This window comes from Rhipicephalus microplus, chromosome 5 (genome assembly GCF_043290135.1).
Source record: "Rhipicephalus microplus isolate Deutch F79 chromosome 5, USDA_Rmic, whole genome shotgun sequence".
Taxonomy (NCBI): Eukaryota; Metazoa; Arthropoda; class Arachnida; order Ixodida; family Ixodidae; genus Rhipicephalus; species Rhipicephalus microplus.
Genome location: NC_134704.1, coordinates 152,482,045 through 152,508,332, shown reverse-complemented (window position 1 = coordinate 152,508,332; position 26,288 = coordinate 152,482,045). Strand labels below are relative to the sequence as shown.

The window sequence follows — 26,288 nt, the reverse complement described above, 5'->3', positions numbered from 1 at the left end:
ACTTGATTGTAATCGGGTGTCATAAGGCTATCATTTCTTTAACTAGCGTAACACACGTACACATTTCTGCTACAGTTCATTGCTGCACAAGTTATCTGAAAGACAATTATGAAGCGCATTTTAAAATGAAGACACTGGCAATTGGTTAGCATCGGCAAGACGACGCGCGATGATAATAAGGCTCACCAGGCGGTGTGGCAATGCCGTAGCCCTTGTTGTCCAGGAGCGAGCCGATCTGGGTTAGGTCACAATTTCTCTCTATGGCGTACTCGATGGAGGTAGACTCCATCAGGTAAGCGTACTTTCCGCGGCGCACTCGTTCGATGCCCTTGTAGTTGGATTCGGTAAACACGCTGGGCCGTGCGGCCTGCATCACGTGCCACATTTTCTTGTAGGTGGGGAACTCGGATTCCTGCGAAGAAAGAAGGGAGAGCGTGTGTGTGAACATTCGGCCTTCGTACAATGTCACGCAATGTACGTGGAAAGCGGACTGGACATTTGATCAAAAGAGTGAATAGATGCAGGGCCATCTCACACTTGGACAAAGAAATGCGAACCCGTCGTTTTTTACCAGGACCAGCACGACTAGAAAAACAAAGCCAGTGACTCAGCTCAGCGTGTGGTGGTCTAGTAGTTATGACGCTACATTGCATTGCTGACCCGCAGGTGGAGAGATCGAATCCCTGTGGTATTTTCGACGTAGGTGAAATTTCTTTAAGCCCACGCAGTTCAATTTACGTGTACGTAAAAATGGTTTTCTTTGTCATCCTGCAACAAGCGACACTTATCAAAATCAGAAAACAAGGTCGATTCATGGTCGAGGCACCTGGGAAATCGCGAGTTGAACATTACAACAGAGCATGCGACCTGAAATTTGCAATCGATTCTCAGTAAGCTAGAAAGCGTTCTTTCATCCTCCACGATGGATCAGAGGTGCTCGGGTGGACTAGAAAAAAAAAGCCAGTGACTTAGCTAGGCGACCCGGAGGCATTTAAGAGTATCAACACGACGTCAACAAAAGTACATAGCCAATGTAGGATTCTACTAACGTTGCCCCCATTCAATAGCTAGGAGTGCATTAGCGCATCCCCTTATTATTTTACCTTTCCTTTTATTATTCATAGCGTTAAGTCTGAGGTTCATTCTGAAAGGTGCAACTTCGGCAGTTGAAGTAAGAGAGAGTGAATTAAGGGCTGCAGCGTGTTCATAGATCACGCCGAGAAGGGCTTAAGGCATTGAATGTAGATTTGGTAAGGGAGAACTGTTATTGAATGATAAACACTTCAATTAACCACACCACTGTTATTAAAAGACGATTAACTAGAATACTTTGATAAAACCCATGGAAGCATCAGGTAGAGCGTCGTGTCTATAAAAAAAGAAGACTAATAAAAAACAAAATATCAATAACTTGGTAGACATGCGTGGGCAACATATGTATCTAGCAGTACTTACGACGTCGACACATGCGTACCTTAAAGAAGGCCTGGGTGGATCCCGACGCAAGGCACCCATACTGGATGCTCGTCTGCTTGGCCAGGTCCTCGACGCTTTCGATCGGAGACACGAGTCGTTCTACTGTCAAGAAGGCGGCCAAATTGGCCGTGTACGATGAGACCATGATGAGCGTGAAGAACCACCACATGCCGGCCGCGACTCTCGTCGACAGCGCCCGCGGGGTCACGTCGCACCCTTGCTGCATCAGGCAGCCGATGGTGAACCAGAGCGTGTTCCATATGGTGAACCGGTTCTCTAGCTCGGCGGGCCTAGGGTCGCACGGGTGAGGGTTCACCCACTCGTACGGGCTGAACCGCGCCACCACAAAGAGAAAGAGGGAGACGCCGAGGAAGGCCGTGGACATGTATATCCACACCTCTAGGGACAGGGGTGCCAGGAAGGAGAAGAGCCACGGAGGCTTCTTGTCCGCCTTCTTGTAGAGGATGCTGATGCCCAGGTTCATGAACGGCATCGTGAAGTCCACTACCTCCTCCCGTACGTACGTGATGGTCAGGTCGGCAATGGCCAGGTCTGCCTTCTGCGAAAGGTCCGTAATCCCGGACCATTACAGAAATTAATTAAAAGTGGGCTATATACAGACAAGCCTCTTACACGTGTACAGCAGAACAAGGCGTTGCGTTGTTTATACTTCCATCGATTCAGGGCAATTTGCCCCATCATGCCATCGTGAGCGCCCCTATGCAATCCCTAGCAAATCGAAAAGATGCCGGAAAAGCTGACAATTACCTTACTTCTGTTATTTTCGGGTAGTTCCGCTTATTGCGGGATGACAAAAAAGAACATTTAAATGACTGCGCCATAACATTGTCGTCAGGTCTACTACAATATGTAAACAAAGGATTTCAAAAATGCGTTGGGATAAGGACGTTTTGTGGACACTGCACAGTCATAAGAATCCATAAGGTAAGTCTCAAATATATGCGTTTCTGGTATTGCATTCTATAAGCTATTTTTTTCCTATGAGATAGGCGCATGGAGAGCGCTTTCTTTGCATGCCTATTTTGTTCTGTAAAGATACAGCATGCAATAAACGAACAGTTTGTATTTGTGTGTTTTTTATCCAATCTAGCCCGCCTGTTACAATAAAACTGTGCGGTTCATCGCTTTGTTGTTGGTGTACTAGAGGTCATTGCGAATGTCTAGCGTGCAACCAAAGTAGACAGTAAACGCTCGAAGAGCTATTGTCACCGTATAAGCGATAGACTTTGCGTAGCCGGCGGTAGAACAGAGCAAGTGTCAGACGACAAACGTGTACACAATTCACGCACCCCTTGTAGAAGCTCGCCGATCATGCCATTCCATTCGTTCTTGTCATCCCGCCTGCCGTGTGCCTTGTCCGCCACCTCGCGAATCTTGTACTTGATGTTGATGTCCGGAAGCTTGGAAATCTCTTCGAGCAGGTCAATGCAGTAGCCTTCGTACTTTGCGTTGCCCTCCAGCTCTTGGTGGTTCTCTTTCAGCATTGTGTACGGGGGTTGCTAGACAACGAAAAACGAGAGGTCTTGCTCATCTTTTTTGGCATGATAGGAAGACCGAGCCAAGAATACAAGAGCACAATATACGGGCAATACTTCAACGTCTAAAGGATCTACTTATTTTTTTATAAAGGGTAGCAGTCTCTTTTTAGAAGGTTGCTTGAACATACGTTGACACGTGTCCAGTTGATATATCACCGTGACTGCTTCATAAAGCAGTGTGAACGCACGTTCTAATGAAGGTTACAACGAAAAAATTCCCGCAGCCCCGAAAAGCCAAACGGCACTACCATACTCTAATGAGGAAATTATGCAAAATGGCATGCACATTTGCCCTATATGGCCGAGAAGTCATGTTGTGGTGTTATATCCAATATCTCTGTTATTGTTATTGTAGCGCAGGAGTCTGTAAAAATATGTGCATTCATTGCATTAATTCCAGAGCACCTGCCCCACCGCGGTGTTCTAATGGCGAAGGTACTCGGCTGCCGACCTGCAGGTAGCGCGAGATCGAGTACCGACTGCGGCGGCTGCATTTTCGATGGAGGCCAAAATGCTGCAGGCCCGTGTGCTCAGTTTTGGGTGCACGTCAAAGAACTCCAGGTGGTCGAAATTTCGGAGCCCTCCACGACGGCGTCTCTCATAATCACATGGTGGTTTCGGGACATTAATACCCACATATCACATGATCGTTTCCGGCAGACCTGCGTAACTTCACTTGTTAACTCAATTTGTCTATGCTTGAGTAAAAATGCAAGGAAGGATCCGTATACGAGACACGAGTTAGAACAACGCGAAAATTGGTTTTATGAAAAAGATAAACCTAAGATACTAAGTATATATGCTTGTCTTCTTAAACCACACTTCTAATTACTAGATAACTGAATAAGGTCTTTTTTTTGCGGTGCTTTTACAAAATCTATTCTCCGATTTACAATGCACAAGACCAAACTCACATTTCTCAGTGAAATCGTTAAGTAATATGGGATTTACTTAATTGCAGCAATGTCAGAAAGAATGTCCGACTTCCACTCAAAGCGTAATGTAGCATTACAATTACTCTGATATAACGTTACAAACACGCGTGTTTGCTTTAGGTTTGCACGAAATTGTTACGCGCACTAGTTGGGAAAAGGACTTTTCATCGAATTTTGAATGCGCAGAAATATCTGACGTCTCACATCCACTCCAAAGAACGCCAAAGGACGCTAAATCTGGTGTGTTGTCTAATCAACGACCGATTCGATTCCCTAAATTGTGCATTCTTTCCTTCTGTCATTCATTACTATTACGAAGTTTCCAAGTGCATTCTTAGTAGGAGGAAGCGGGTCGTATGTACTTTTACTTTTATTTATTTCGTTTACTTTTAGGCCCTATGAAAGATGTTCAGCGGCAGCCCAAAAACACAAGGCATCGATGGCCAGAAACGTGGGAACATAGGCACGTTTGTTTCTTTGTTTATTCAAAAATGTTTAATAGAAAAATACGTTGCACTCATACAAATGTAAACAGAAGAAAACGTACCACGAGCGTGGTGACTATAAGTGTCTTGTTCATGAGATGCAGGCGGGCCTCTTCGAGTTGTCGGGAGTAGTTTGTGGTGATGTTGATGCCACCGTGCATTGTCCACTCACCGGCCTAAAATGTGCAGAGAGATAAAAGAGAAAATAGAGAATTGACAGTTAGAGATACGCATGACACAAAATAGAACTGTTAAAGCATTCGAACACTCCTTTTTTGCTGGTTTTTACATCATCTCTACAGAGCAATCACCTGATTTCTTTTTCTGCATTCAGGAACTAATCACAAAAATAAATAACTTGTAGAAGTTCAACAGTACTTCCCCACTTATATCTGTGTTATATATATTTTCAAATGAATTTACCTCTCGGAGTCCATTGTGAGTGATCTCCATAACGGTGAGCCTCATATCTGTTCGGTGCCCATTGGGATTAAATCTGATGTTGCCAGTTAGACCTTGAATATTAATCTGTAACACACACAAGATCGCACAATGTCAGCTTTGCACTGTTTTTTTAGGTAGTAGGTTGCATTCTCATTGATTGTGAGCAAAGCAAATATAGTTTCGCAGAGTCTGTCAAAAACTGTGACATAAAGTAATCGTACATTGACCAGCCATGGTCACACCCGGGACAGCCATACCTATATAACGTGACTATGCTATTCATTCGTAAGCCACGCCACATACAGGGTAAACTTTATTTTCAGGATGTGACTAAGCAAAAGGTCATACAGTGCTGGCGAGAACAGTAATCAAAGTGAGATGCAGTATATAGGCATGCCTTGCACCTAGAAGCCAGTGGATAACCGTGAAATCGTAACGTACAGACGAAATGACAGTTGTCAACAGTGGCTGAGCGCGTGGCTGTGGATGCTGCTGTTGTTCGCCGATGATACCCAACAATAGCTACTGGCTTCGTTCTTGCTTGAATTATAACAGAATGAGCTAGATTGCAATGACTATGCTAGGTACCATTACGGCGTCGGTTTTTTGTACATTTCTTCGAAAAACAGCAACTGAAAGGCCAGCTTGGTGTTATAGATAAGTGTGATTCCGTCTGCACCGCCACAAGAAAATGTTTGAGGATGTTGACACAACGTATTCTTTCAACACAGTTTCCAAGCCTCGAATTGATTGAACATGTCGTATTTATCGAGCAAACTAACTCAGGCCGAGCTACACTATGTTAAGTAACATTCTCAGGGCACAAAAGCAGATATCCTTTGTGATATACATATTTTGCCCGTGCTTCTGCTCGCCGCTGTACACGGCTTGAAGCGTGATGTCCGTCAACTCAACGCAATTCAATGAGGCTTACGTCTCGTGCGTGATGGCGGTGACGTCACGATGCGCATGGTTTCTGCAGCCTGCACCAACCAATCAGGCTCTATTTCAAAGCTCGGCCAATGCTCACGTTAACTTCACCATTCGTCTCGTCTCCCATTTGTTAAACATCGTTGCCTTTGTGATTTTTGCGTTCTCAAAATTATGGTGCCGAAACGTGATTTGTGTCCAACCAATGATGCGAAGTTAACGCGTTGCATCTTGTTAGAACCGTACATTATGTGCTGCAGCAAAAAAAAATGTGCCGTGAAACGTGACATGCCATCATACTGGTATACACATCTCAAATAGTCGTGAATTTTATTTCAATCACTAGAAAAACTGATAGCTTCGCTAGTTCATAACGGTTTGGGAACACCTTGAGGAAAGTGCGACAAGGATGCTAGCATAAAGAAGCGCACACACACATGCACACATTTTAGCACTATACTTGCCATTTGAAATTATGCGGCGCCGTCATCCGCCAACTCTGATGTCAGCCTTTTGCACATGTATGTGATGCATCATAGTAAATCACCCTTTACAATTGTTCGTGTAATAGGCAGACAATCTCAATTTTAATGTATAATGTAACAGCTACCGTCTATATATATATATATATATATATATATATATATATATATATATATATATATATATATATATATATATATATATATATATATATATATATATATATATATATGAGATCTAACAGACAATAATGCCAAGAAGTGTTAGGGGAAGTTATTAGAACCAATGTAATCTAAATAAGAAGAAAGAAAAGTGGGTGAAAAATAACTTGCCGTGAGCAGGAATCGAACCTATGACCTTCGAATAACGCGTTCGATGCTCGTTCCACTGAGCTATCACGGCGGCTATACCTCCAGCCACTTTATTGGGTTAGTATGTGAATTTAAACGTGGGAGTGTTAGTCAGCGCCATCTGTAGCCATGGCATCGAGTGTGAAACACCTTTTTATGAGCCTGTGTGGGGTCACGTGGCACGTTAACTTAATACGAGCGGGCAGCTGACCAATATTCCCTCGTATACAACCTAACGGCACCAAGTCTGCCAGTACGAGACCCTCGTTAATGAATAAGGGATCTCATTATATAGTGTTAGATCTCATTAAGAGTTAGATCTAGTTAACAGAGTGTCAAAACACAGAAAAACGAGCACTTTGGTATATACTTCTTTCCCTTATATATATATATATATATATATATATATATATATATATATATATATATATATATATATATATATATATATATAACTCAAAAGTTTGGTCACATTTGTTTTATAAACAAAAAGACTCAGAATCTGCGCTCATTGCTGCGTTTACTCTGTGGTTCGAAAACCAGAGGGCCCAACGCACCATTCTTTATGTACGTGGGAATGTGTAGTGAATGCGAATGCTCGGAAAAATTGCAGTGAACTCATAGGTGTATGCCATTGACGCCACTGAAATAGCCACGTTATGGCACCAACATGGCGGGCAGAGACCTCTTGTGATGACACGTTAGTGTGATCATTACATCGCATGCTGGTTCCTTTGTTATTCGTGTGCATAGGCCCAATAACGTTTCCGCACACGTTATTATCGCTGGAGCAGGTCAGTCGCCACGTAACTGTGCTGCCATGACGTCATTTAAGCCACCACGTTGCTGCCATGTTGTGCGTTCATGACATGTGCAAGTTATCTATCCATATTGAAGGACTGGCCACATAAATTTTAGTATCTCGTCTGATCCCCGTATCATTCCCCGCACGCCGCAGCGTCAGCACTATCACTTCTACACCATTCAACGTCATCGCGAGCTCTAGCCACGAGGTACTCACCATTCGCATGTATTTGACGAAAGAGTTTCCCTGCGACCAGGGTTCCTCGGTTTCGCACGAAAGTGGTCGCACCTGAATCTTGGGTCCATTATTCGGCTGCAGGTCCCGAAGTGCCGTGGCAAACAATCTTACAGCGTCGTACATCAGAGCAACTTTTGTCTGTTAAAAAAAAAACAAATTCTCACGTCAAAAAGGTACCACTCTCGGAGTGAAATTGTTATAGCGTATGCAACGCGTCTCGAGGCGCATACCGTTTACATAACCATTCGCGTGCAATGATCTGTCCTGCAACGCAGCTCATTCGCCTTAATCCTATCAGTTATTATTAAAACTTAGTATAGGTACATGATAGTAGTTATTCCAGACTAAATGCCTAGAGACTAGCCCATGATAGTATTCAATGATGTAGATTAACTGTAGCTCCCTTTAAACAAAAAGGCCCCGCCGCGGTGGTCTAGTGGTTAAGGTACTCGGCTGCTGATCCGCAGGGCGCGGGTTATAAATCCCGGCTGCGGCGGCTGCATTTCCGATGGAGGCGGAAATGTTGTAGGCCCGTGTGCTCAGATTTGGGTGCACGTTAAAGAACCCCAGGTGGTCTAAATTTCCGGAGCCCTCCACTACGGCGTCTCTCATAATCATATAGTGGTTTTGGGATGTTAAACCCCACATATCAATCAATCAATTAAACAAAAAGATAGGGGACGCTTTCAAGTAGCGCTGTGCAAACAACAGCAAGCAGTACACTTTGTATCAGCATTAGAAGATAACACTACATTCTACGAAAAAAAGCTAATGCAGGCAGTCTCAAAACATTGTTCTAGAACAGTCGTTCACCTGAACAAAAAAGCCGCCAATACGTGACATAAAGTGGACTATTCTATTTACGCAGAAAACATTATAACTAAGAAATATTTCTTATATTTGATGGTTCTTTCTTGTGCTGCTAAGCATGCACTTTCCTTGGGTACTACCAAACACTGAATTTTGTCATCGCCGGGCCGTGATTTTGCAAGAAGTGTTGATGTGTAAACTTATTCTATAGCAGTACCGCTCTATCTTAGTTTAACGTTATATTCGATATAGTGAGTCTCACCGTGATGGTGATCTAGTGAAAACGATAGCAACAAACTGAAATGCTATACAAATTAAGGCTGGTAGCTAACTTCTTCGACATCTGACCTGGCGTGAGTTAACAGAAATGCGGCCATTGAATGAAGTAAAGTTTCCTTCATCCTCTCGATTGCTTCAACGCAGATTCATCAATGAGAAGACAGCGTGTGCAAATATGTGTGCCACGTGGTGATCCCTGTGGTAGATCGGGTGCGCCACTACTACTCTGGGTCGCTCAAGCCACAGCTAACAATACTTGCATTTCGGCGGAATGGTTACTTGCTGGCAAAGATTCAACTAAAGGTAGTTGACAGTGGCGCCCGTCATGTACTTCTTATTCTTGTGAATGTGTCGTATTGCACACTCCAATGTTCCCAAAAGTCAAAGTACGCTGCTCTTACCATAGCAACGCAGCCCCCCCCCCCCCCCGCCCTTTCTCAGGCCTTTCGCGCGGCGGGTGAGTTTTCTCTGCTATAACCGCCATCGTCGTCTACCATCGTGCCCTTTCGATTGCCCTTGGAAAACACATGTAATTGAACAGTACATGGAAAATCCCAACAGCGGCCCCGGTGATGGCAAAAAGGCACCGAGAGTGCCCGTATACATACTACCCCCATAAAAAGAAGAGTGACAGAAGCATTTTATAGTTCTGAGAAGCTCGTTTTAGCAATGCCGTGGAAGGCATATTGCTGTCTATATTGGGAAAAAATGCTGATAACTATATTTTAGATTTCATGTTCGACGAGACAAAAAAGGAGAATATCTTTCCACCGCTGAAATCAAAATTGTACGTACCGTTAAGTTCTTCGCGTAGTTCCAGGCAAAAAGGAGGCAGGAAAAAAAAGGAATTCTTATTAGAAGCTTCGAAAATAGCTTGACAAGCAGTCGTCGTGCACTACGTTGCCAGATATAATCTTTATAATAACATTGCTGGACACCATTATGTTTTGTAACCAAAATAAACGTGGTATGCACGCACAAGAAAGACAAGGTAATGCACAAAATACACCTGCCTAAATTGTCATTAAGGCAAAAGCCATAGGGTCTCATTAGACAGTGGCCTTGAAAACACGTGTGGCTTAAAGGCGCAAGTGACCTTAATAAATTGTTTAATGTTAATATTCGGACATGGTGACGTAAAATTTCATCTTTAGAGTCATTTCATCCTTTGTGATTTCAGTAAGTTAAACGTTGCAAGCATGCCTAGTTTTATTTTCCATTTTTGTAATTTATGCACCGATACCAATGCTTATAAAAAGAGTACATATTGAACTACTCTGCAAACAGCGTGGCTAAAGGATTAGAAATACTCTACGGACAAAGCAGTTTCCAAATCGTCTTTCACCGCAAAACTGCTTAGGTCCGCTAACGCGGCATTATATGTCTCTGTAGTCCAGTATTGTGATAATATTAACATATGAAGAAATTGGAATCAGGCATTGTTAATCTTACAGCACGTCCAACTATTCTCGCCATTATAGGCGCGGCGCACTTGAGAGACCCGTCTTCTCGTCCATTATACATCTTATGTTGCGTGATCACGCTCACAGTAAAGCACTGAGTACAGACCATGACGAGGCTAATAATGCTCTAAACCAGTTTAAAGTGAACTAACATGGCGTGGAATAATATAGTTAACCAATGTAACCAAATAAGTATTCTAAATAGTTGACTGAAAAACGCTGAACACGCATCGGAAGTGTGCACCTAACTCCTGTGTCGCGCAAAAGATGGCGCTAACACCTCGTCAGTAGCAAGATGGTTCCTCCTACCGGCCCTTCTCCCACTTCTCCGGAGAATTCTTCGTTAAATCTTCGCAGAGGAAAAAAAAACAGACGAAACTTGCTACAGACGATACGTTTATCTCACTGCTGTAACAAGCAGGAGGTCCGTAACATGCAGCGAAAAGTAGCTCCCATGCCGCGTTCGCGAACCTCCATAACAAAATTCTACTCTATCCGGGAAAACCCAAATTCTCGCATCAAGACACAATCATTAACACCACCTGCGGTCCGGTAAACGGAGCAATGAGACCTCTATGAACGGGAAACTCTGCTTGACCGTGCTATACATTTCCTCAGTGTTGACGGTGATGTAGCTCTATTCGTTTTTTTATGGAGGACTGACACGCTCAGCTGTAGCGTGCACAGAGAGAACACAATTATGGCGCTATTTTTTTTTTTCAGTTCTTCAGCGAGCACGTATGAGCCGTCTCATCGTCCTTCAATAACTACGAAATTTTTTTACTGTGAGCATGTACGTGTTTATTACTTGAAGATTGCATTGTTAAGACACAATATTGCTTTGCAACGGCTAAGAAATATCTTCAAAACGAAGTTACCTTACTTGATCAAGCAAACCCCATGTCACTTTTGTCAAGTTGGCTATTGACCGTTGTTAGTTTTTGTACATGAAAAAGGTGCCTCTATCGGCGGGCGTATATTCTCGTGCCCATGCTTTCTGCGCGTTCACGGCCGGTCTGGAGCGTACACGAGTGTGCTGAACAAGTTCCCTGCGGAAGACACGTGTTTGTGGAACAGCCACCGCCGACCCTGATAAGAGCATCATATTACCCGGTACAAGCTGCCTTCGCCTTTCTGTCCATGGCGGAGTCGCCGCGTCATCCAGTCCCGGGCCACTTCATCGAACTCCTTGGCGTTGGTGTCGACCAGGCGGAAGGCCGAGATGTTGGTGCCGCCGTATTGGAAGTCTTCCATATCCACTGTGTGGGCATCCTGGGCAACAACCACAACAAAGTGGCTGATCATCGCGCGCCCACTGCGATTTTTTTATGTTCTTGTTAAAAAAAGATCTTTGTGTTCAGGCACGCTCCCTAATTTGAACTTTATTTGGCACTGCCTTCAATGCAGCACAAACGCTTTTAGAACGCGTTTAGAACTTCAATGCAGCGCGTTCTAAACGCGTTTATGCTGCATTGCAGGAAGTAGCAAGTGTAGTTTATATCGTGAAGCGTTTCTGAATACAGGGTTAGAGTATAAAGTGCATTATACAAGAAAATGATCCAAATGTGCCCCTTGTGTATTTTGAAAACGTGGGTAACGATTTAGAGTACTCAGTACTGTACTACGGGAGAGCTTCCTGTGGGTTTAGAAAAAGTCGTTAACAATTTAGAGTACTATGTACTCTACTATGGGACATTCCTTTCATCAGTGACCGTGCTCAATCAACAGTTGCATATCTCAAGAGATGTTAACAAGCAATAGTCCACATATACAGGACCCTACGACTTTTACTACTTTATCAACACATTTAGCGAAATTTTTTCCCTAAACAATACAGAGCAATGCTCAAGGAACTGTAGCGTGCACAAAATATTAGGGCAGGACGGGAGTTCTTTTATGCATTCCATTCATCGAACCGAACTAGTAAAGAATATCAAACTGCGTACACATCATCTTCTTCGTAGCTTCTTATACTTTTCACACGTATTTTATTCCTATTACATTATGTTTTAGTTATCTTGTACAACTCTTCATTGTAGCCTGTAGCCCATTAATAGAGTGTCACCCGACAGTGGACCAGAGGGCGCGACAAAGCTTTTTGGGCCGTCTCAGCATTGTTGGTACTGACCGCCAGGGATATTATGAAAATGAAACGCTCGCAGAACACAGTGACACGCTGAAGTGTCAGTGCCCTTTTTGGCACGTTTTCAAGCAACGCTTCCTGGGAGCTTACCTAATCAGTCCTGACCTTCCTGCTCACAACTAAAAAAGAAAATGATATGCATGTGCAAGTCCGATTTTGCTGCGTCTACTCGCCAGGCAACGCATGGGAAGACTCGGTTTTGCTGCGCCTATTCGCTAGGCTATGTGTTCTGGCGCTACCATCAGATCTTGTAAACTGCATTGCCGGGTGCCTATAATGCAGTTTGATTTGGAGGTACGATTAGTGAAACGAAATAAAACTACGGCTACCATGGCCACCACGGCATCTGCAAACGCTTCTTGGGGCTTTCCCTTGCCAGACAAGCGGGGAACGTGTCGAACGTCTATACGAGCACTACGTGGCTCACGTCACGCTCCATATTACTCATGTGTTTGCGCTGGAAAAGTGTGTCTCACCATTGGACAAGTGACACCAAACAATTCGTGAAGTTCAGGGGAATATTTGGACATCAAACAAGTGCACCTCTAACGGACGCATGGACCACAGACTTCCGAAAAGCGTGAGCTCAAGTGGTGGACGAGATGTGCCAAGCGCCATCTCGGCGTGGCAGCTCCGACGCCGCCGGCGTCTAGGGAGCCATATCGACAACTACGTAGCTTCCTGCACGAGAAGTGGAGCCGCAGGCCATTTCTTCGACACCACCTACAGCAGCAAGCACTTCAAGCATTACGACGGTTGAGGACATGGACCTTGCCGCATTTCCGACAAGCCAAAGACAGGGCCACAACCCAACGACAAGGCACCCCGGGACCATCGAGAGAACGACGACAGAGGACTACTGGCGCACCGTTCTTACCTTAAGGCAAAAAAAACAGCGGGCGAGAGAAAGGAAACAGGGACAGAAGAGACCCGAAGAACACACACAGGAAACTATACTAAGAATTCGACGAAGAAGGGGGGTCAAACTCCCGCCGCTTCCAAAGGATGATTTTAAGATTGTAATTAGGTTTCACCAGGGCTTACCACTACGCTCAATCACTACTCCGGAGATGGCAGCGGCAGTCACCGCCGTGGTCGACGAGCCGACGCGGCACCCCAGCACGCCGCGAGAGAAACGCAGCGCGCGCCGTTTTCAAGTCTCCTCCTCCACGCAAATCAAGATCGAGGTCAGGGTCCCGGAAACGAGCAACAAACCAGCCGAGGCGAAAAGCAGCGGATCCCGTTCGAACCAGCGCTGGACCTCTGGGGCAGCAGCAGCAGCAAGCTCTTCCTACCACTATGCCAGTGAGCTGGGCTGATGTCGCATCTCACACGACCACACCAATCACACAACACGAGGAATATAGAAGAATTATCGCAAAAAATAAGCAACTTAAATCTAGCCTTGCCGCCCTACAGACAAAGGTAGCAGCGCTCAAACAACTTTTGGTTAATAAAATTATGAACCAGAGCACACAAAACCAACAGACACAAATGAAAGCCAGCGCAACCCAACCAACTACTTCCCAGCCACAAAATGCAGAGGGACAGCTGCAAGACAGGAACCCAACTCCAACTTCTGTTTGCAGATCTGGGCAATCTTAAGAAATACGTTGACGATTCCATCAAAGGATTAAAAAGAACCAAGTAAACGGTGAAGCTCAAGCCTTGGAGGCCGCTATACTGAGGTGTCGGCAACAACTGACACGAATACATTTGAGAGCCCCTATAATGGCTAGTCCATCACACCCCACCAAGAGAACTTCGAGTTATGGCAGTGCAACTGCCGCTCCCTGCGCAACAAAGAATCCGCGCTAACAGAGTTTGCGCAATTCGCCGCAATTCACCTGATCTCATATGTTTGCAAGAAGCAGGAACACCAAAACGCCCAATATAGGGATACACACTCCGCACAAACACAAAAAACACGGGGATGGCTGTCTTGGTTCGGAAGGATCTCGTTGTTAGTGTAGAAACTGTACCAGTGGTTGACACACCCCACCAAATAGCAACAGTATGGCCTGTTAAAAGAGGTCGCCCGAAAAACATTGTCGCGAATGTCTCCAGCCCACCTCGGGATCGGGTGGCGGACTTCACACCCTTTATCTGTCATGCTATAAACAGCCCGAAAGGAGGTGACAGAGTCATACTGCTTGGGAATTTCAACGCCTGGCATACAGAGTGGGGCTAAAAAAGGGATACGGTCAAAGGAATCAACTTGCTGAAAGCAACGCAGGCTCATGATTTAGTCCTCGTCACGCAAACAGACTCTCCAACAAGACTAGGAAACAGCGTAACCTACAACTAACCTACAACTGCATTCAAAGTTTTCTCAACAACAGAACGGCGTCCATAGGATTGGGCACTATAAGAGGTAATAATATTCACATAGCAAATCAAGGCACTCCACAGGGCTCTATACTGTCCCCCCTATTATTCAATATAAGGATGTGGAAATTAGCTCTAATTTGGAGAACTTGGAATAGCTATCTACGCCGTCGACATCACCCTTTGTGCGAAAAAAGGATCCTATGGAGACCACCAAGACACTCTTCAACGAGAAATTGATACGATGTAGGGGTATGCCAAGAAGGCAGGTATGACATGCGCGCCGGAACAATCTGAAGACATGCAAATCCGGCCCAAGAACCCCCGCCGGACACGCTCCCTAACCTTCAATCTGGAGCTAAATGGGAACCAGAGGCTTTGCCGGTGGAGGTAATCTTGTACTCTCTGGCTTTCAAGTAAGTGTTGATGGTGGTGTAGACTTAAGTGGTGCGTGAATATCACCTCTCTCCCCTAAAGCCACTCTTCCCTGAAGACTGGCCGGTGCTTGCGAACGCACGGCCTTCCGAGCAGCCTTCCCGCTCTCTGCTCCCAGTGCAAGCCAATGCTGCTGTTGACGAGGCTCCAACAGCAGATCGTCAAATTATTTTTTTTTTGCTGCGATCTATTGTGAGGGTCATCAGAAGTCTTATGACAAGCATCGATACGCCAACTGCTAGGAGGGGCCTACAGGTGCTGGACGCGTTGAGCCTGGTCCTTGCAAGCTTCCAGTGAAGCCATGGCCGACAATCACAAGTCGTTCCGAGAGGAGGTCAGAGGATCGTTGATTTATCAGTGAAACGCAAGAGGTCTGAGATCTCGCATATCTGATTTTTGCCAGTTCGTTCATCTGTACCGATTTTCTATCATGATTATATGTGAACCGAAAATATCGCACCCAATCAGACTATCAGGCTACGAGTCATTTTTCTCCTCAAGTGACATCAAAAGTAGCAAGGTTGTTGTATTTATTCGCCGGGAGCTCACTTACGTCGTCAAGCCTGTGCAACCTCACGACGGCAATCAGTATGTGTGCTTGTCTGTTAAAAAAGGAAAGGTCACATTCGCACTTCTAGGTGTGTATATATCCCCATCTAGTCAATTCGACGCCAACAAACTAGACGGCATATTAAGTGCACATCCTTGTCCATGGGTTATCACAGGGGATTTCAATGCGCATCATCCCATCTGGGGATGCTCAAGGCTTAATTCAACGGGACGACGTCTAGAATCATTGGTTTCCAGCCATGGTCTCGTCCTTCTGAATGACGCCAGTCCTATGTTTTTGCGAGGCTCTTCAAATAGCAGCTGCCTTCATTTGTGATTTGTTTCACGTCGATTTGCTACACGGGTAAAGTGGTTTTTGGACATTGAAGCACACAGAAGCAACCGCATCCCCACTTACCTGAAGATTAAAGGTATTTCGAACACGTACTCTTCTACCACAACACGAAGAATAGACTGGACTGTGTGCAAAACTCAACTTGAGGATGCTTGTGAAGAAGGCCTGTCCAATGGTCTTCAGCAAGCTATTAAGGAAACTGCACATGCGGCTATGCGCACGATAATATGCTCTTCGAAGTACTCTGAATTTGACCTCGAGCTGGAGCAACTTCGTGCGATCCGCCGTCGTGCCGAAAGATGATACCAACGCACCAATTCCACAGACAATCTACGAACAGCCCGGCGCATCCAAAAGAAGATACAACGACGCCTCGACAAATTAGACACCCAACGATGGAGGAAATTTCGTGCGTCGCTAGATCCTCATAAACCACTTTCTAAGATACGGAGAATTGTGCGAGGCCTACGTTCGGTTCCAGAGCAGCATTGTCTCTTCAAAGCCCTTGCAATTTTTCATATCCGGCACGAAATTAAGGTAGCAGAAGATTTCTGCGCTATGACCGTGGGCCAGACAACGTAGACAAGCCTACATAGAGTGAATCATGTTCTTCACTCACGGGACCCGCGCATGGATCTACCGTTTACATCATAGGAGCTCGATGCGGCGCTCGTCTTATGTAATAAGTCGTCGTCGACTGGCCCGGATGACATTTGATACAGGATGCTGTGCAACCTTGGTAAACGGGCACGAGAAGCACTCCTTAACATCTTCAACGATTCCTGGCAAGCTGGCGTCGTTCCGCTAGATTGGAAGTTTAGCCGCTTGGTACCGATTCTTAAGTCTGGCAAATCTCCCCTGGACATTACCTCTTACCGACCGATCGCACTTTCCAGTTGCGTAGGAAAGGTAATGGAGAGAATGATTTTGGCCAGGCTTGAATGGTACCTGGAATACTATGAGATATATCCGAACGCCATGGCTGGTTTTCGGCATCCCCGATGTTTGATCGACAATGTTATAGATCTCGTCACATATGTCCAGCATCAAAAGGCATGTAAACGACTACCTGCTGCCATGTTCCTTGACGTAAAAGGAGCATACGACAACGTTCTTCATGACGCCATCCTCGAAGCCATTGAGTCAGTGGGCCTAGGTGGACAACTCTATTGTTCGACACGCAATTATTTACAAAGTGTGGAGCTTATTTGTGAACACTGCAGATGATCCGACCTCCCAACACCCAACGCATCGTGCAGTTCCGCAAGGTGGCGTCTTGAGTCCAACCCTCTTCAACCTCGTTCTCATTGGTCTTGTAGAACGACTACAGAGTGTGGTCAAGTAATCGATGTACGCTGACGACATCTGCGTCTGGGCATCTGGCGTGACAAGACCTCAGGTACGCGCAAGACTTGAGAAAGCTTTGACGTTCGTGTCAGTGTACCTCAAGGAACAGGGTCTGAAAATTTCGCCAGCGAAATGCGCATTGATTGCCTTTAGTCGAAAGCCAATGAGACCATACGCTATATCTATCGACATCCAAGTCATACCATATGTCAGGACGCACAGATTTCTAGGCGTATTCATTGATAGAGACCTCTGCTGGGGCCCACATGTGACCCACTTGAAGAAGAGGCTGACAAAAATTGCTAACTTATTCAAGTATCTTGGAGGAAAAACCTGGGGGACTTCAGTACATGCAATGATGCAATTGTACAAGACGCGTTTTCTTGGCTATTTGCGCTACAGTTTGCCTGTGTTGACCAATACCTGTAGAACCAGCATTCGTGCTCTCGATAGCATCCAGGCTATGGCTCTGCGAGTTTGTCTGGGGCTACCGCGATGTTCATCAACAGCTGAGACAATCGAGATCGCTAATGACTACCCGCTCAAGACGCATATCATAATGGAAGTGCTCAGAGGACACGTGAGGCATCTTACTCGCGCCCCTGCCCATCATCTAGCTTCACTGCCAGAAGACCGACCTCGTGCCTCAATGTGCCAGACAGTCTTGTCATATCGCACACGCATTCCTACGCGATATACAACTCCATCTAGAATTTCAAATCCCCCATGGAGTATGACCTATGCACATGTTGAACTCACGGTTCCAAGCATAGGGTCAAAAGCCTGGCTCTCGTCTCCAGGGCTAAAGCAGCTTTCTCTTGTCTTGTTATATGAGAAGTGCAGTGAGCATACTCATCTATATACTGACGCTTCAACTAAAGTGGATGGGTCTGCAGGGTCGGTGATCTTTCCTGCAACAGCGACAACGGTGAATTTTCGGTTATCGCACCAGACATCATCGACAGCTGCGGAACTTGCTGCTCTACGTAGTGCAGTTAAAGTCATTAAACACCAAAAAGCCAAGAAATGGAGCGTGTTCACGGACTCTAAGGCCGCACTACAGTGTTTGATATTCGCTTTACGTCGGGGACCTCATGAACAACTAGTGCTGGAAAATAGAGAGCTGCTTCACCACCTCTTCGACGAAGGACACAGAATCACGTTTCACTGGCTTCCAAGTCACTTCGGCATATTGGGTAACGAACATGCCGATGCAGCTGCAATGACAATCCGCAAAATCGCTAATGCAGAATTAAAATCTCTGTGGAACGCCGAGTGCTTACGGCACACGCGACTGCATAGACTTGACACGTCTCGTCGACCCCGGCCTCCGTCTGGACTCTCTCGACTAGAGAAAACGGTGCTTTGCCGACTATGGCTTGGTGTCACCTTCACAAAAGCTTTCGCCTTCCGAATCGGCATGGAAGACAGTGCTGCTTACGGTCATTACGGCAGCGATGAAACTATAGAGCACGTTCTCTGTCACTGCCCTCGTTACAACGTGCAAAGACGGCAACTAGCTGCTGCGTTAGCTCGCCTTGACTACAGACCTTTGTCGGAACAATAAGTGCTTGAAAGGCGACATGATTTGTGTGCTCACAGAAAATCAGTGAAGGCCTTAGTGAACTTTTTGCGTGGCAGTGGTCTATTGTATAGACTATAGCACCGCAGCCCCCCCCCCTTTTTTGCGCGCGTCTATTTCGCTCTTCGCTTTCTTTCCCATCTTTCTTCCCCGTTCCCCCTTCCCCTAGTGCAGGGTAGCAAACCGGATGCTCCATTTTCTGGATAACTTCCCAGCCTTTCCCTCATTTTATTCTCTCTCTCTCTCTCTCTCTCTCTCTTTCTCTGAATGGGAACCAGATAAAGCAAGTATAGGAGCTCGAGGTGCTGGGAATGCTGATAGAGGAGACGTGCAGCAAATCGTTATTGCTAAAAACACTAAAACGCATGACGCGGAGCATAGCGAGACTCGTAAAGCGAGTCACTTGCCGTAACGAGAGCATGACGGAAGAAGACACAGGAGGTTGGTACATGCCTTTATCATTAGCCGCATTACATGTGCTCTCCCGTACCAACTCACAAGCAGATAGGAAGCAGAGCAGACCAACACACTCATACGCATTGCTTAGAAAGCTGCACTGGGTCTCCCGGGCTGCACTGGCAAAGAGCGTTTGGAATGATTGGGTGTATATAATACATATGACGAACATGCCGCAGCTGTATTGATCGCGCAAAGAGCGCGACTCAACTCGATGATGCAAAGCAGACTATTGCTAAAGAGGCTCCACTACCCTTTGTCAACACAGTTCTGTGGTGAGGAGACACATCAAATACCTAGAAAAGACAGGGAACACATATACGTCACCCCTATCCCGAGGAACATGCACCCCAATGTTAATGCCGGCCGCATACGAGCAAGGGCGGCGGCACTAGAACGGTTACGAAATGACTCAGACACTTACTATACAGACTCTAGTCTATACCCAACGAGGCAAAACGCATTTGCTGCAGTCGTTACCAACCGAAGCCAAGTGATCACTTCGGCGACAATACGTACGAAAAGCACGGTCGTAGTAGAAGCGGCAGCCATAGCACTAGCCATCCGTGCAGCAGAGTGCAAAAGACAGTCTGTGAACGTTCTCACAGACTCCCAAGAGGCTTGTCGACTGTTACTCATAGGCGTCCTTCCCAATAGCGCCCTACGCATGCTAGGATCCAACCTCCAAGAAGGCCACGGCATCACATGGTGCCCCGCCCACGAAGGTGTAGGAGGAAACGAACGGGCAAACCGCTTGGCTCGAGCATTAACTGTCCGAGCCGCGGACATGCCGATCCGGGCGAATTAATTTCCACCTACGCTGCTGCGAGATATTCTTGAGAGCTAAAGGCTGGCCCGGCAGACGATGGCGCCACCCTACCGTAAACTCACCCGCTGGCAATCCAGGGATTGGAGACGAATACAGACGAACACATATCTCAACATACACACGCTTAGAAAAAATCCGGTCATCCCAGTTTTTTGACCACTGCCCATGGTGCGGTGACACACCGACATTCCAGCCCATCCCTTGGACTTGTTGGCAAATACCAGAAGAGGGCAACTCACCCCTCATCACACGAAACGAATTTGAAAGGTCGCGTGAGGTGCGACTCCCCCGGCAGGAACAGGGAAGCCAGCGGGCAGCCTTGGACCAGGCTGAGCGAGCCACGGGCCAGTGGGGCCCTTGAATAAGGGCTCCACCCGCGGAAACATTAATATGCCGTTTCTCTCTAAGTGGTTATAAATGAGAAAGGAAAAGAAAAGTGAGCCCCGTAACTGTCTGCTTCAGCGAGCGACACCTCAACAGTAGCTCACAAGGGATGGGGGCGAGGAGGGATTAAAAGGGTAGGAATAAAGGTATAGAGAAAGAGGCGTGAGGTGGTAAGCGTGAGAGCGACGACATATCGAGGGGATAGGAGAGATAACAAAGATGGAAACACCGTCACAGGAGTCCGAGGACGGGGCACCACTTGCGAGAGCTCTTGTCGGCGTCAGTAGATGGCGTAGGGCAAGTCCAGTCGGTCAGAGCTACGCTGTCATCGAAGGTCGTCAGCGTCAGGAGATGACGTGGGGCGAGCTCAGTCTGCCAGAGCTACGCTGACGCCGGAGATCGCGAGGGCACAACCGGTCGGCACGGAATCCAGCAAGCGAGTGTCCCGATGCCGTTTCGATAAATGTTTATTCCTCCTCCTCCAGAAAAGCGTCTAAATGACTGATATGCCATATGTCATATGAATCGGTGAAGCTCGAAAGTGAACAGTGTCATCTTAGAAGTAGTGCTTGATGTGTAGTGATTGAGAGACTGTGCAAGAAGCATTGGTGTTAGCAGCTGTAACATTGTTTGACGTAGGTTCACCCATGTTGATGCCCATAGTGGCACATCTCCATCGCGACGACTAATACCTATGATGATATAACTAAAGTGCAAGCTTAAGTTGTTAACCTATACGTGGACACAGTGTATCGGGAATGCCGCACAAATATTGCACCAACAAACACATATAAACACTGTTACTTGGAACGCACTTGTCCAGAAGCCTGATGGACCGCTGCTATCAATGACCCCAGCTACGAACTCCAGCTACTGGCTGTCCGGAAGGCCCGTGAGAGGGTGGATAGACTCGGCCTCCCCATCCCGTCTATAGTCATGGGTCTATAGTCATGAGTTGGATGTATACGCATCTCATCGTCTTCCTTCCAGACCAAATAAATGTCTTTTCTTTCTTTCTCTCTCTCTTGGTATGAACTTGTTAAAAGCGTCGTCAATTAAGGAGACAGAGGGCCCGATGAGGGTTCCTGAATATCAAAGCAACCTACGCCTGTGGTCATGAATACGTCACTGTGCGCTTCAACTACACGGGACGCAGAGGTTCGTAGCCTAAGCCCCGAAGGCACGCAAGCGTTCCGCTGGCCTCTGTCTCACTCCTACAAGACAAGACATTCCCCCGTCGACATCGCTGTCTTTCTGCAGCGCTTACGCGCTTACTGCAGCAGAAGTTTTATTATCGGCAGCGAAATGTCACTGGTGCTTGCGGAAGCTGCACTACTCCGACAGCGAGTCATCATACGCCTACACAGAGCGAAAGGCACATAACATAACTGCGTATAGAGCTGCTCCCCGATGCTTGCGCGGCCAATGTTTTTTTTTTTTTTTGGGGGGGGGGGGGGGGGCTGCTACCGAGATGCTTTAACAATGGCCTCCGATACTGCAAGCCGAAACACAGTCTCGGACACCATGGTTGAACTGTGTCGTCAATGAACCGTCATCTCTCGACAATAGTGAGTGTCATAGTCCATTACTTCTTCTCACCGCTCACAGTGGGCGGCACCACCCCGATCACCGATGGAGAGCACTCTGCGCAGAGTATGTGTGAGATATAAGGCGCGTTTGCAGGGAGACTCGTGTCTGCATCGACAGCTCAGTCGGTAGAGCAACGGACGCTTATAGTCGTGGGTCAAGTTTATTTTTCTTTTTCATTTGGTAGCATTCACCTTATAAACGACATCCGTGACGGAAATGCGTCACTAAAGTCTTGGCGTACAACGGCATACAACACTTTCGTGTTAGGCACGCTCATGATCTGTGGAAATATTAATTGGTGGTTTCTCTTACATAATCACTAGATGACACTCACCAATGACGTGATGAAGTAGTTGTGGTACTCGGACATCATGTCAACCTGCTGGGCCTGAAAATTGAGATATGCGCGAAAATCATAATTAGAGCACCTACATTGTAGTAACACCGAGTAAAGCTACCACACCAATACAGTGATGCGATTCCAGCCAGTCATCTTACGCACCCTGTTTTGCATGAGTTCACCTACGCGAGAGCGTGCCGAAGGATGCTTGTAAACAATTCTTTCCACTAGAACGCAGTGAGCTCCTCTGCGTTGGTAGAACTTATATTAATGACTAACTCAAAACAAATGTGCAATCTTAAGTTGCAGATATTACTGCACATCCAGGCAAAAAACACTATAACTTCACTGAAAACATTTACAAAATATTCCGCAATCATTCACGAAAACATTGAATTAATAAATTGACCACAAGAGAAAGTTTCATCGAAACCTATAGTAAGAGACATTTTTTGCAAAAACCATTTAGGAAATGATATCTTTTCAAAATTGGTGTCAGAAAAGAAATTGTTAAATTTCCTATACAAATCCAGAGTTGGTACGTAGTCTTCTCAAGTGACCATGCGTGCAATGCGCATGGTATTTGTGGACAGCGGGCTTTGACATTCGAGAAATGCGCTGTATGTTCTCCTGTGCATTCAAGAAAGGACTCAAGTTCTAACTTCTTCTGCTACAAAGCAGAGAAATGCGGTGCTAGATTTCATGAGCTTATTGTAGAATCCGCACATCAAGGTCGATTGTAGAGGCTCACGTGTTTTAGCGCCGTGTGCACGTGCTCAATTGGCACGTCAAGCACGATGTTCTTGATGCCGCTCTTGCCGACGTCCTTGAGCACCTTGCGGTACTCGACGCCCGGCTCGAACTGCCGGACGACAACCTTACGCTCGCGCATCAACGGGTCCTTCAGGATCTCCTGCAGCCGGATCAGCGCTGCACCGAGATTGTTCGAGAATGTCTTATAAATTGCAGCACGTTTCAGTAAGCAACAACACGCCACTTCAAGGGCTCAACAGTATAAAGAAAAGATGCATCGAGCTGGAGCTAATGTCAGGCTGAGGGGAACTTGTCTGTATCAATGTGCCTGCAACCTCTGAGCAGCTCATGGTCCCAACAATATTGTTTTGTATGAATTTGGGCCCTAGCCTGACGCCCCTTCTTAGACACATACCATCAACTATTTATTATTCTGTGGTTGGTCTTCCTTGGACGTAACATCTTGCGGCATTTCCCTGCACAAGTCTATGAGTGCCCAGTTTTGAAAAACTGTGCGGAAACGAATGCCCGATCTTACACCCTGCAGGTTAACAAGGCTTCAATCAGTGCCGAGTATGGCGCCGAAGCCAAAAGCCCACCTGCTACTGTGAGCGCAACCACAGTTATCAGTTCTCCCCGCCACGGTGGTCTAGTGGCTAAGGCACTCGTACCGAATCACAGCTGCAGCGGCTGCATTCCCGATTGGGGCGGAAATGTTTTAGGCCGGTGTGCTCGGATTTGGGTGCACGTTAAAGAACCCAGGAGGCCGATATTTCCGGAGCCCTCTGCTACGGCGTCTCTCATAACCATATCGTTGCTTTGGGACGTTGAACCCAACAAATCATTAATCAACAGTTATCAGTTCAATGCGTTGTTCTTCAACGCTCGTCGATGCCTCTAGAGTTCCCCATTACTCACTCCAAATGTTCTGAAACGCTTACAGTTCTGTTGTATAGAAAACGTTTTTTTTTTTTTGTTCAGTCAGTGCAGACAGCACGAGCACATCTACCTACACTCCACGTAAAAACGAGTTTTCTTTGTTGCGCAGAGATACGACTGCAGGCAACATCTGAAAAACATCCGAAAGCCAATGCTGCTCACCGTCATTCTCCTCGTAAAGAACGGCGAAAGTGCGCCAGTCCTTGTGCTTAATGAAGTCCAGGTACGCTTTTCCCAGGGCGGCCGGGTGCGGGAACAGGTTGACAGAGTGGTTGTCGGGCCTCACGCGGTAGTCCCAACGGGTCTCCATGTGCGGCACGTCAAGCACGGCGCATGCCGACCGAACTGCGGCGCTGGCCTCGCCTGACTGGGGACCGAACACAGCCGCCACACCTTCCTCGAGCAAGGCGCACACCTTGCGCGATGCCTGCGCAAAAGGGTCACATGTCATACGATGGCTGCACCTCAGACAGACAGACAGACAGACAGACAGACAGACAGACAGACAGACAGACAGACAGACAGACAGACAGACAGACTGACTGACAGACAGATAGATAGATAGATAGATAGATAGATAGATAGATAGATAGATAGATAGATAGATAGATAGATAGATAGATAGATAGATAGATAGATAGATAGATAGATAGATAGATAGATAGATAGATAGATAGATAGATAGATAGATAGATAGATAGATAGATAGATAGATAGATAGATAAATAGATAGATAGATAGATAGATAGATAGATAGATAGATAGATAGATAGATAGATAGATAGATAGATAGATAGATAGATAGATAGATAGATAGATAGATAGATAGATAGATAGATAGATAGATAGATAGATAGATAGATAGATAGATAGATAGATAGATAGATAGATAGATAGATAGATAGATAGATAGATAGATAGATAGATAGATAGATAGATAGATAGATAGATAGATAGATAGATAGATAGATAGATAGATAGATAGATAGATAGATAGATAGATAGATAGATAGAAGAGCACGAAATACCTGCAGTACACAAAAAAAGTGTTTCGCGTTTATTGTGGACGCAGCGGTGCCAGATGCTGGTTGTAATAACGTGCATCAAGAAAAAAAAAAGAAAGCTGGGAATACAACTACGTAAAAATAGCCAAATGAGCGACAGTTGTTTCGCTGTGTTTGCGGATCGATATGTGTCCTTCAATTAATACATTGCTTCAGCCAAGTGGCACAAGACGTACTATCAGCGTATTTATTGAAAGCGGCAATCCATTGCTAATTATGTTTCCTCGTGTATAATAAAATGTCATATTTTACATAGAGAGAAATTCGTACTCCTTACATGACAACAAACGTGAAGCGTGGTTAAAGTGGTCAGTGTCAGTTGTCATCGGTTGAGAACTTCATATGGTTAGTCGACCCCCATAGGCAATGAAACCTATGAACGCCGAGGCCGTGTTCTCAAGGTTTATGCGTAACCGTAGTCGTCAAATAATAAAGACCCCTGTCTTTACCATAGATATCAACTGATTCCGTGTTCTGTTTACAATAATCTTAACCTCATCACATCGCCTAATCGTCTGCTATTCTTAAAAGCACTTGCACCATCTCTTGGCGACCACTTCGACACTGTGAGACCACAGGTTGTCTGCCCTACCCGTATTGTACGGCCATTCATTTTTCTTGTTATCTTGATTTCAACCAGGACATTAGCATTGCCTGCTCATTTTTTTAATTTCTACCACTATCTTCGCGTCTCTTAACCTCACCCGCCGTGGTGGTCTAGTAGTTATGGGGCTCGACTGCTGATCCGCAGGTCGCAGCACCAAAGCCCGGCAGCCTTCTTTTCGGTGGAGGCGGAAATGCTTGAGGCCGGTGTACTTAGATCTAGGTGCATGGGAATGAACCCCAGGTGGTTGGAATTTCCGGAGCCCTTTACGACGGCGTCCCTCTTATTCATATTGTGGTTTTGTGGCGTCAAACCCCATGAATTATTTTTATAA

At 46.0% G+C, this 26,288-nt stretch overlaps 1 protein-coding gene across 1 annotated transcript in view; it reads right to left on the bottom strand.

The window, feature by feature from the left end:
* The window catches only part of LOC119174160 (glutamate receptor ionotropic, kainate 2), a 43,604-nt gene that overhangs the window by 5,977 nt on the left and 11,339 nt on the right, over positions 1–26,288 (bottom strand). Inside the window, exons 4-13 of the mRNA XM_075896079.1 lie at positions 24,449–24,713; positions 23,346–23,524; positions 22,589–22,642; positions 11,367–11,528; positions 7,684–7,842; positions 4,879–4,983; positions 4,518–4,631; positions 2,787–2,996; positions 1,475–2,035; positions 187–412 (exon numbers count right to left, since the gene is read on the bottom strand). Coding sequence (XP_075752194.1) covers positions 187–412; positions 1,475–2,035; positions 2,787–2,996; positions 4,518–4,631; positions 4,879–4,983; positions 7,684–7,842; positions 11,367–11,528; positions 22,589–22,642; positions 23,346–23,524; positions 24,449–24,713 — 2,035 coding nt within the window. The remainder of the gene's footprint in view (positions 1–186; positions 413–1,474; positions 2,036–2,786; positions 2,997–4,517; positions 4,632–4,878; positions 4,984–7,683; positions 7,843–11,366; positions 11,529–22,588; positions 22,643–23,345; positions 23,525–24,448; positions 24,714–26,288) is intronic.